General features: G+C 48.8%; 1 protein-coding gene across 1 annotated transcript in view; it reads left to right on the top strand.

The window, feature by feature from the left end:
* The window catches only part of LOC132783772 (uncharacterized), a 112719-nt gene that overhangs the window by 60572 nt on the left and 39512 nt on the right, over positions 1-12635 (top strand). Inside the window, 18 exon segments of the mRNA XM_060789133.1 lie at positions 443-664; positions 807-989; positions 1240-1725; positions 1785-4223; positions 4285-4905; positions 4968-5282; positions 5868-6191; positions 6252-6569; positions 6630-6962; positions 7038-7364; positions 7435-7752; positions 8087-8410; positions 8484-8807; positions 8870-9502; positions 9573-9911; positions 9981-10286; positions 10581-10910; positions 10991-12580. Coding sequence (XP_060645116.1) covers positions 443-664; positions 807-989; positions 1240-1725; positions 1785-4223; positions 4285-4905; positions 4968-5282; positions 5868-6191; positions 6252-6569; positions 6630-6962; positions 7038-7364; positions 7435-7752; positions 8087-8410; positions 8484-8807; positions 8870-9502; positions 9573-9911; positions 9981-10286; positions 10581-10910; positions 10991-12580 — 9732 coding nt within the window.

Raw genomic sequence — 12635 nt, 5'->3', positions numbered from 1 at the left:
GTGCATCTTGCTCATAAATTTGTAAATATATAAATATGTATTGTTCAATCCTCGCATACATTAATAAGTACCAAAGTGACAATTGAGCATTCGCAAACTTGTAAAATATAATTTATTAAAATTTAATTGACCAAGAAGGCAGCTTCGGATTGCCGAAGGTTGAATGTCCCTGCAGATGTATTGAGGAAATATGAAAATTATTCATAATTATTTTCCAAAATATTTTACACTTTCATACTGCTGTCATACTTTCATTGCTTCTGCAAGGGCATACCCTTTATACTATACTAAAAGTCTGTATATAATTATGATCCTCGCAACACAGTCCTCTGCATATAAGCCTTAACATATTTACATTGGCATCATGCGTTACGTTACTTTTAACCAAATAATCGACCAATTAATTTGACTGCTAACTAACCGATTAATTTATAACAAGTAGAACCATCGGGCACATCCAAAACACAAGAGCCTTGTCAATCAAATAACGATTGCATTGAAAGTGAGGCATGCTACATGGGTTTGTGTCAAGATCCCTGCGAGTTTGCCAAGGTCTGTGCGCCAAGTGCCAAGTGTACGGCAAAGAGTCATCGACCCATTTGCAGTTGCCCACAAGGACATGAGGGTAATCCAATGGTCAAGTGTGTGCCCACTGATAACGCAAGTAAGCAACTTAACCAGATTAATCAACAAATTCATCAAGTCCATAAAATTTAACTGCAACTAGCAACAAATTTTAATATTTTTTTTCAATGTTGTACTATTTTATTTTCTTTAAATAATCGACGCATCTTGTATCTATACAGTCGAATGTACTGACAACTCGGATTGTGGAGTGACAGAAGCCTGCATCAATGAGCGTTGTGTACATCCTTGCGATGCGCACGATCCATGTGCTCAGAATGCGGTCTGCATCAACACGAATCACGCGGCTGATTGTAGCTGTGCGGATGGTTATCAGGGCAATGGATTTGTTGGCTGTCAGCCAGGTTAGTACATCAATTAATAGAATGCACTTTGTTGCACAGTCTTGTTTTAATTTTTAAATAATCCTCTCTTGCTAATCAACCACAAAATGTTCCCCAAAACAAACTTTCTCTCTCTCTCTTCTGTTTTATACACTGTACAAACTCCTCGAACACCTGCCACATCACATGTATAAATCCGACAACAACAAATGAATCTGTATCATACATACTCGTACAACAACAACAACTGCACGATAACCCAAAAAAATAGCACGCACCCATGTATGCCAATACAATGAGGATTGTCCACCGAACAAGCTCTGCGATCGTCTCAATCGTCGCTGCATTAATCCTTGCCAAGAGGATTCATGTGGCGAGAATGCCGAATGTGTACCCGTCAATCACGGGATCGATTGTCGCTGCCTGCCGGGCTACCAGGGCAACGCCTATGTCATGTGCCAACAATCTCTGGGCTGTCGCTCGGATTCGGAATGTGATGCCAGTCAGGCATGTCTCAATGGCAAGTGCACCTCGCCGTGTCAATGCGGCGCATTTGCACTTTGCGATGTGATAAATCATCGCGGCATCTGCAAGTGTCCACCTGGATACAACGGAAACCCCGAGGTGGGCTGCAGTCCACCACAGAATCCTTGTGAACCCAATCCTTGTGGTCTTAATGCACTGTGCGAACTGGACAATGGCAATCCCATCTGCTTCTGTCCCAAAGGACTCACTGGCAATCCATTCAAGAATTGCAGTAAGTGTAACCCTCTAATTCTGAGTCGAAATTCCATATTAATACTTCCCCATTTGCAGTACCTGAGGGCGATGAATGTACACCAAATCCATGCGGACCCAACTCTGGCTGTCGTCGCGTAAATGGCGCTCCTGTTTGCTTCTGCTTACCGGAGTACGAGGGTCAACCACCGCTTATTGCCTGTGAGCTGCCCTCAAATCCCTGCGATCCTTCTCCATGCGGTCCAAACACTCAGTGCTCCGTGCTGAGTAATGGATTCTCCAAGTGTACGTGCTTGCCTGGATATGTGGAGAGCCCCAATACCATTCGTGGCTGTGTTGAGCCTATCAACCCGTGCGAACCCAATCCTTGTGGCACTGGTGCCATTTGTGATTCTTCGCGTCAACCGGTCTGCTATTGTCCAGACAATAAAGTCGGCAATCCCTTCAGAAGTTGTGACAAACCAACGGAACATACGGTTGAGTTATGCCAGCCTGGACCTTGTGGACGTAATGCCGACTGCTATGTAGCCGAAAACCGAGAGGAGTGCTACTGCCGCCCTGGTTATGTGGGCGATGCTTATCAAGGCTGTCGCGAACCCAGCCGTACCGTTTGTGATCCCAATCCATGTGGACCCAACGCCAACTGCGTCGTTGCTGGCGATGGTCAAACTGCTTGTGTTTGTCCCGAAGGACTATCTGGAGATCCAACATCGCTTACTGGCTGCCATGGCTACGAGTGTCAAGTGGATGCCGATTGTCCACAAAGTAAGGCTTGCATGGGCTTCCGTTGCTACGATCCATGCCCTGGAGCTTGCGGTCAGGGTGCCAACTGTCGCGTGGAGCAACATCATCCAGTTTGCTCTTGCAATGCCGGACTAACTGGTAACCCTGGTATACGCTGCTTTGCCTTGGATCAACCTAAGGCCAATCCTTGTGTGCCCAGTCCTTGTGGCTTGAATAGTGAATGCAAGTTGCTCAACAATCGTGCTGTCTGCTCCTGTTTGCCTGGCTATCTGGGTGATCCACAGTCTGGCTGCCAACCCGAATGCGATATCAACTCTGACTGCGGCGACCCACTCTCCTGCATCAATCACAAGTGCGTTGATCCGTGTGCCGGTACCATCTGTGGCATTAATGCCATCTGTAATGTGCGCCAGCATACGCCAGTCTGCCATTGTCTCGATGGCTTCGCTGGTGATGCCTTCCTCCAGTGTGTACCCATTGGCATATTGAAGAATGTTTCGCGTGATCCTTGCGCTCCGTCACCTTGTGGACCTCACGATGTGTGCTCCGTCTTTGGTGACGGTGTCGCTCTCTGCGATCCCTGCTTTGGTCCGGATGCTCAACAAAATCCCCGCTGCCGACCGGAGTGCGTTGCTAACTCAGACTGTCCCTTCGATCGCGCCTGTTTGGGTCAACGTTGTTTGGATCCCTGCCCCGGTTCGTGTGGCCGTAATGCCGTCTGCCGCGTCTACGAGCATAATCCAGTTTGTGCTTGTCCTCAAGGACTTTATGGTAACCCATATGAACAATGCTCACCGCCCTCACCCATTGTTCCGACGCCTTCGCCCAGCTGTGCTAAGCTGCAGTGCGGTCCCAATGCCGAGTGCAAGCGCCAAAGTGGCGGCTTAGCCTGCATTTGTCGCAAGGGTTACTTTGGTAATGCCTACCTCGGCTGTCGCCCCGAGTGCGTCCTCAACAGCGACTGTACCGCAGACAAATCTTGTGTAAACTCCAAGTGCGTGGACGCTTGTGTGGGTATTTGTGGCATTAATGCCCTCTGTCGTGTTGTGAATCATGCGCCAGTGTGTGTCTGTGCCGAGGGCTACAGTGGTGATGCCTTCTTGGCATGTAATCCATATTACCTGCCACCACCAACGCCATCGAAAAATCCCTGCGAACCGTCGCCTTGCGGTCCCAACTCACGTTGCTTGGCCTCAGCCGATGGTTATGCCGCCTGCTCCTGCCTACCCAACTTCAAGGGCGCACCACCCGTCTGCCAACCCGAGTGCGTGGTTAGTTCTGAGTGTGCTCCAAGCCAGGCTTGCATCAACAATCGCTGTGCAGATCCCTGCCCAGATACCTGCGGCATTGGTGCCCGTTGCGAGGTGCTTAATCACAATCCAATCTGCTCTTGCGAACCCAATCATGAGGGTGATCCATTTGTCGCTTGCTCACGCATTCCCGATCTGCCGCCAGATGGCAAGACCCCAGGCAATCCCTGCGTACCTTCGCCTTGCGGACCCAACTCAATCTGCCAGATCAAACAAAACCGACCCGTCTGCTCTTGCGTTGCTAACTACATCGGAAGTCCTCCCTACTGTCGTCCAGAGTGTACGCTCAGTAGCGAGTGTCCCGCTGACAAAGCGTGCATACATGAGAAGTGTCAGAACCCATGCGCCAATGCATGTGGACACAATGCTCGCTGCACAGTTGTGGCCCATTCGGCGCACTGTAGTTGCGATCAAGGCTTCGAGGGAGACGCCTTCGTCGGCTGCTCCAAAGTCATCAGAGACAGTGAGTTTTAAACCATTTTTTTTAATAGAATATGCCATATTTATTGCTTTTAAATCCACAGAACCCAGCGATCAACGCAATCCTTGCTATCCGAATCCATGTGCGGAGAATGCGGTCTGCACACCACACAATGATGCCGCCCGTTGCAGCTGTATTGAGCCTTACTTTGGAGATCCTTATAGCACTGGCTGTCGTCCTGAATGTATCTACAATTCCGAGTGTCCTTCGTCTTTGGCATGCATTAAGCAGCATTGTCGCAATCCTTGCACGGGTGCTTGTGGAGCTAATGCCGAGTGTGCAGTCGTTAATCATTTGCCCACCTGCAGTTGTACTCGTGGATTCGAAGGTGATCCCTTCGTGGGCTGCAAACGCACGCCGATTGGACCAATTAGTGTATGTGAACCGAATCCATGTGGACCAAACAGCATATGCCGAACAGTCGAGGGACACCCGACGTGCAGCTGCAAGGTTGGCTACTTCGGTGCTCCGCCCACATGCCGACCGGAGTGTGTGGTTAGCGCAGAATGTGCCCAAAATTTGGCTTGTATCAATCAAAAGTGCGCTGATCCTTGCAGTGGCACGTGCGGCTTCAATGCCAAGTGTCAAGTGAACAACCACAACCCCATTTGCACCTGTCCCAAGAATTATGTCGGCGATCCATTCGAGCAATGTGTACCAAAACGTAAGTTTTAAAGTATTCACTACTCGCATCGTTGTCTAACTTTTAATATTTTTATTGATTAGCTGAACCACGTCCTGCGGTAAATCCCTGCCTGCCCAACCCTTGTGGACCTAATGCCAAATGCCGCGATGTGAATAATCGTGCAGAATGCTCTTGCTTGGCTGGCATGTTTGGTGCTCCGCCAAACTGCCGACCCGAGTGCGTCATTCATCAGGATTGTCCTTCAAATCGGGCATGCATACGCCAACGTTGCGAGGATCCTTGTGTCGGTACTTGTGGTTTTAACGCCCTCTGCACCACACAAAACCATCAGCCTAAGTGTAGCTGTCTCGAGAACTATCAGGGTGATCCCTATACTGGTTGCAATATGATTGAAAGTGAGTACCCGTCTTTGATTATTTGCTATCTCCTTATTGGCGTTCGATCACAACATTGTGATTACCTTAAAAACGCCCACAATGTCTCCTTAATGTTGTATGTTCTTTTCAGTGGTGTTAGAAGGGGTTTAGTTCTAAGGGGTCTATGGTCTACTCATTTCATGCATGTTCTTTGTATTATGTACATATTCAACCATTATTCTATCATCCACTTAAATACCCTGTGCCCAGACTAAAGTGACTTAAATGGACGCAGACAAAAGTTCAAATAGAAATCTGCTTTTAAAAACCTATACATGAGACTGACTAAGTTAAGAAGAAGACTTTGTCCATTCACAAAACTGTCGCCAACAAAAGACTGATAAACTGACCAAAAACATATGATAAACTAAATCACTGACTGTCTTAGGTACACGGTAACTAAAGTCGGTCATTCTCGACTATATCGCATTGCCTGATAATTATATGTAAATTTATGTATACGCCTAGTTTGTAAGCCTATCTTGTATTTCCTTATTTTGTATTTATTCACATCTTGTTCTTCATCTGCTGCTTGCTATTTCCATTTGCCTATACCACAAACAGTTGTGGTACCCGATTTGCCCACTGATCCATGCTATCCTTCGCCATGTGGTGCGAATGCCATTTGTCGCGAACGCAACGGTGCTGGCTCATGCAGCTGCATCCAAAACTACTTTGGAGATCCGTACATTAATTGTCGCCCCGAATGCGTACAAAACAGTGATTGCCCCACAAGCAAGGCCTGCATCAATATGAAGTGCCAAGATCCCTGTGCTAATGCCTGTGGTTTTAATGCCATCTGTCGAGTTGCGCACCACCAACCCGTTTGTAGTTGTGAATCCGGTTTCACAGGGAATCCACTTCGCGCCTGCGTGGAGAAACCCTCAAGTATGATGAACCCCTTTCTCTATACAGATCCTCAGTTAATACCTATACGACCTTTCATAGATATGTATCTACCAATTCCGAAAGACCCATGCAGACCCTCACCCTGTGGCCTCTTTAGCACGTGTCACGTTATTGGAGATCGTCCCGTTTGTGCTTGCTTGCCAGATTACATGGGCAGTCCGCCCAATTGCAAGCCCGAGTGTGTAATTAGTGCAGAATGTCCATCAAACAGGGCCTGCATAAATCAGAGATGTTCCGATCCATGCCCTGGCACTTGTGGTTATAATGCGCGCTGTCGCACCACCAACCACTCGCCTATATGCAGTTGCTATGATGGTTACACCGGTGATCCATTCCATCAGTGTCTGCCCGAAAGAAGTAGGTTCCTCCTCAAGATCTTTGCCAGGCAGCTCGAATTACAATTTGTCATCCTTATAGAGCCAATCGTGGTACCCGACCCCATAATACCGGTTAATCCTTGCATCCCATCGCCCTGTGGCCCCAACTCGCAATGCCAAGCGTCCAGCCAGGGCGCTGTCTGCGCTTGCATCAACAACTATGTTGGACGTCCGCCCGCTTGTCGTCCCGAGTGCAGCATCAACTCCGAGTGTCCGGCGCGCATGGCTTGTATGAATGCTCGCTGTGCTGATCCCTGCATTGGATCCTGTGGCAATAATGCTATATGTCGTGTCAGCTCTCATGCACCGGTGTGCATGTGTCAGCCCGGTTATACAGGCGATCCCTTTACCGGCTGTTATCAAATCCTGGAAAGTACGTTTACTCGCGTTGTGTCCTCAAATAATTATTATTCAAATCCCCGTGTTTCGTTCTCTATTAAACTCGTAGCACCTATTGAGACCACTCAACCTTGTCGACCTAGTCCTTGTGGCTTAAATGCCCTTTGTGAGGAACGTAATCGTGCCGCTGCTTGCAAGTGCGTGCCTGAATACTTTGGAGATCCTTATGTAGAATGCCGACCCGAGTGCGTCATCAACTCAGACTGTCCTAAATCTCGCGCCTGCGTGAACCAGAAATGCGTTGATCCTTGTCCAGGCATGTGTGGCCATAGCGCCCAATGTGCCGTCTTCAATCATGCGCCCAACTGCGAATGCCTGCCAGGCTACACTGGAAATCCCATCGCTGCTTGTCATCTTATTCCTGAAACTCCGCGATGTAAGACTCTAGGGATTTTTCTCCACCTCAAACAAAATTCTCATATTAATAGCACACTCTTCGCATGTAGATCCCGAACCCATTGTGCCCGAAAATCCTTGTCAACCCTCACCATGCGGCCTTTACAGCAATTGTCGAGCATTGAACGGCCACGCCGTATGCTCGTGTGTGCCCAATTATGTGGGTGCTCCACCTAATTGCCGACCAGAATGCATGAGCAGTTCCGAGTGCAGTCAGGATAAGTCGTGCATCAACGAACGCTGCAAAGATCCCTGCCCAGGCACATGCGGTCAAAATGCTTTATGCCGAGTCGTCAATCACAATCCTATCTGTTCATGCAGCCCCGGCTTTAATGGTGATCCCTTTATACGGTGTCTACCCGAACAGAGTAAGAAACCCATACAGACCAATCATTGTTGCATCCTTTCATTGAGAGCTGCAAAATTATCGATGGGCTTCTTTAGTAATCGAATTTTCGAACATGTCCCTATTATCGATTTAAAATTCAACGCTAAATTGTCTTTGTTGGGCTATCCTATCTATGATTTTGCAGCTCTACTTTATGTCATCTCATTGCCTCATTCAACATACGATTCTTTATCTATATATACATCTATATCTATATCTTTCTTTTTTATGTACAAACTTTTTATATGGCTTTTATTGTGGTGCATGCTGTTATCATTTGGTGTTATTGATTGGTATGGAATGGTAAAATGTAGAACGTCCCATTGTAAGTGGCCGCGTTGATCCATGTGTGCCATCGCCATGTGGTCCCAACTCGCAATGTCGGGTGTCGGCTGCCAATGAGCAACCTGTGTGCTCATGCTTGCAACATTATGTGGGTAGGGCGCCAAATTGCCGCCCGGAATGCACATCGAACTCCGAGTGTACCGGCAATATGGCCTGCATCAATTTACGCTGTCAAGACCCCTGTGTGGGCACCTGCGGCATTCAGACCACATGCCTTGTAAATAATCACAGACCCATTTGCCGTTGCCTTGATGGTTATGCGGGCGATCCATTCTCAGAGTGTAGTCCGCAAAGTAAGAACTCGACCCCATCGCGTATTTGAGTTCCTCGTCTTCTAAATCTTGCCTTCTCTTTACAATATAATAGTTGTTGTACCGCCTGAAATTGCCAATCCCTGCAACCCAAGTCCCTGTGGTGCCAATGCACTCTGCAAGGAACGTAACGGCGTCGGATCCTGCACTTGTCTGCCAGAATATAGTGGTGATCCGTACACGGAGTGCCGTCCGGAATGTGTTCTCAACAGTGACTGCTCAAAGAATCGAGCGTGCCTCAACAACAAGTGCCGCGATCCCTGTCCTGGAGTCTGTGGCGTTGCCGCCGAATGCCACGTGATCAATCACTCACCCAGTTGCAGTTGCCCCTCTGGTTTCACGGGCAACCCCTCGCAATATTGCCGCGAAATACCCAAATGTAGAGTATTTGCTAGTAATTCCCTTTTGATCAGTTTAGTAATCGTTAAAACAATATTTTAGTGGCGCCACCAGTGCAACCTTGTCGACCATCGCCTTGTGGTCCTTATAGCCAGTGCCGTGAGGTAAATGGTCATGCGGTCTGCTCATGCATTACCAACTATATTGGTGCCCCACCTGCCTGTCGTCCCGAGTGTTCGGTTAGTTCCGAGTGCTCGCAAGACAAGGCCTGTGTGAATTCACGCTGTGTAGATCCATGCCCAGGCACCTGTGCGAGCGAGGCTCACTGCAAGGTGACCAATCACAATCCAATCTGCTCCTGTCCACCTGGCTACACTGGCGATCCGTTCGTACACTGTGCTCCGTGGCAACCTGATGCACCTGAGACACCCAAATCCAATGAAAATCCATGCGTGCCAAGTCCATGCGGTCCAAACTCGCAGTGCCGCGTTGTCGGCGAAACAGGTGTCTGCTCCTGCCTGCCGAACTACATAGGACGTGCTCCTAATTGTCGTCCTGAGTGCACGCAAAACTCTGAGTGTCCGGCCAATTTAGCCTGCGTCAATGAGCGTTGCAAGGATCCATGTCCTGGATCTTGTGGCTTTAATGCCTACTGCAATGTGGTGAACCACTCGCCTGTTTGTAATTGCGAGAGCGGTTACACCGGTGACCCATTCGCTGGCTGCAATCCACAACGTAAGCCTGATAGATATCCCCATTATACGTGTGACTTGAGCTAATCTTGTCCTCAACTTCCATCACTTAGCAATTACTGTGCCCGAAGAACGTTTGACTCCATGTATACCTACACCTTGCGGTCCGAACGCCGAGTGTCGAGAACGCAATGGTGCCGGATCCTGCACTTGCCTGCCGGAATATTTCGGTGATCCGTATAGCGGCTGTCGTCCTGAGTGCGTGGTCAACAGTGATTGTGTCCGCGACAGATCGTGTATCAATCAGAAATGCGTGGACCCCTGTCCAGGTGTTTGTGGCTTGAATGCCGAATGTCGTGTATCTAATCACTTGCCCAGCTGCCACTGCCTGGCCGGTTACACTGGAAACCCTTCAAGTGCTTGCCGAGAAATACCCCAACTCCCCGCTCCACGTATGTTTTACCTTAACTCCCCTCAAATGCAAATACTCAAAGTAAACCGATCCTCGTACCTTTCAACAGCTGTAAATGTCAATCCATGCGTGCCCTCACCCTGTGGTCCATATAGTCAATGCCGTGAAATTAACAACCATGCCGTATGCTCCTGCCAACCTTCTTTTACTGGTTCAGCGCCTAACTGTAGGCCTGAGTGCATTGTTAGCTCTGATTGCGCTCAAAATCTCAACTGTCAAAATCAGAAGTGCGTGGACCCGTGTCCAGGTACTTGTGGTCTGGAAGCGCGTTGCCAGGTCATTAATCACTATCCTGCATGCTCCTGTGCCCCAGGCTATACCGGAGATCCCTTCAATAGATGTACTCGTATTATATGTAAGCATGAGTAGTCCTCAAAAGCTGAGTGGTTCACGCCAGTTGGACAAGGCAAGAACAAATTTTATAAGATTAAGTTATTAAGTCGGTTTTATTAGAATCTCCTGTCCAGCTGGTTTAAGGTCTCACTCACTATTTCTTTCTGCATGTATATAAATCCTTCACCTTAATGTTGTACTTCTCTTCCACTTTATGTACTCTCTACACTATCTCCATCTATCTGTGTAATGTGTAAATGTATATGTGTTTGCAACTATACTTCAACTACTCTGTGGGCATTATTGGCTAATGTAGTGGATGAAACAACACCCAAAGTACCCGGTAATCCTTGTGCGCCCTCACCCTGTGGGCCCAACTCCAAATGCGTCGATATACGCGGTTCACCTGCATGCTCCTGCCTGCCCGACTATATCGGCAGACCACCCAACTGCCGACCCGAATGCACGACAAGTCCAGATTGCCCAGCCAATCTTGCATGTATTAACCAGCGCTGTGCCAATCCATGTATCGGTGCCTGTGGCCTGCACTCTCAATGCATGGTCATCAAGCATAATCCGAACTGTCAGTGCGAGCCTGGTTATACCGGAGATCCTTTCTCCGCCGGCTGTTCCATTATACAACAAAGTATAAATCAACCGGCCATTCAAAACTTATCGCAGTACTAACATATTACTTTTATCTCATCTTATTTCTCCTCGATCTAGTCATTCCAACAGAAGCGCCACGTAATCCATGTAATCCCAGCCCTTGTGGAGCCAATGCCATTTGTCGGGAACGCAACGGAGCCGGCTCCTGTGCCTGTCAGCCAGAGTATTTCGGTGATCCGTACAGCGGATGTCGTCCAGAATGTGTGCAAAATGCCGACTGCGATCGTTCTCGTGCATGTATTAATAACAAGTGCCAGGATCCATGCCCAGGTGCCTGTGGAATCAATGCCGAATGTCGTGTTCTGAATCATGCACCCAACTGCATGTGCTTTGATGGTTATGAAGGAGATCCGCATCGGTCATGTGCCCTCATCGAAGTGGTAACACGCCGTCCAGAGAATCCCTGTCAACCATCGCCTTGTGGACCTAACAGTCAGTGCCATGATCAAAACAGCCATGCTGTCTGCAGTTGCTTGGAGGGTTACATTGGAGCACCGCCCACCTGCAAGCCAGAATGTGTTGTCAGCTCAGAGTGTGCTCAGAATCGTGCATGCGTCAATCAGAAATGTGCTGATCCTTGCCGTGGTGCTTGTGGAGAGAATGCCAAGTGCCAAGTTGTCAATCATAATCCCATATGCAGCTGTGTGCCAGGAATGACTGGAGATCCGATCTCAGGTTGTGTCAAGGATGTCGCCAAATCTACAGAGAATCCATGTGTGCCATCACCATGCGGTCCAAACTCTATATGCCGTGAGATCGGTGAACAGGCCGCTTGCTCTTGCCAGACGAATTACATTGGTCGTCCGCCCAACTGTCGGCCCGAGTGTACCAATAACGACGAATGTCAGAATCATTTGTCCTGTCAGCAGGAACGATGTGTGGATCCTTGTCCTGGCTCATGTGGCAGCAATGCCGTTTGCCAGGTAGTGCAACACAATGCTGTCTGCTCCTGTGCTGATGGCTACGAAGGAGATCCCCTCTTTGGCTGCCAACCCTTGGCTCCAATATTAACCACTACACCACACTCATCACCATGCGAACCTTCCCCCTGTGGTCCTCATGCCGAATGCAGAGAACGCAACGGCGCTGGCGCCTGCTATTGCCACGAGGGCTTCGAGGGCAATCCCTACGATGCCCAGCGGGGTTGTCGACGCGAATGCGAGACTAATGATGAATGTAGTCCGGCCCAGGCTTGTGTGCGTTTCAAGTGCATTGATCCCTGTGCCAACATGTGCGGCGAGTTTGCTATTTGCACAGTGGATAACCATGTGCCAAACTGTAACTGCCCTGATGGATATAGTGGAGATCCGTTCTTCAGCTGCCGTCCTGTGCCGCGCACACCACCGCCGCCAGTAAATCCCTGCGTTCCATCGCCCTGTGGCCCCAACAGCAATTGCCGCAGCATTAACAACCAGGCGGTTTGTTCCTGCCAGTCCGGCTTTGTCAATCAACCCCCCAATTGCCGACCCGAGTGTGTGGTAAACGCTGAATGCGCTCCGGAACGGGCTTGTGTCACTAACAAGTGCGTGGATCCATGCCTGCATACGTGTGGCGTTCGCGCCATCTGTACCACCAAGAATCATAGCCCTATTTGCACATGTCCGCGTGGCATGACTGGCGATCCTTTCGTGCAGTGCAGCAAGATACGTAAGTATTTCAACTTAAAACATAGTTAAGGCTTTTCAAAATCGGTTTTTGTGTA

This window comes from Drosophila nasuta, chromosome 2L (assembly GCF_023558535.2).
Source record: "Drosophila nasuta strain 15112-1781.00 chromosome 2L, ASM2355853v1, whole genome shotgun sequence".
NCBI lineage: Eukaryota > Metazoa > Arthropoda > Insecta > Diptera > Drosophilidae > Drosophila > Drosophila nasuta.
Note: the sequence above shows the minus strand (reverse complement) of the source record. Positions and strands in the feature narration are given on the sequence as shown.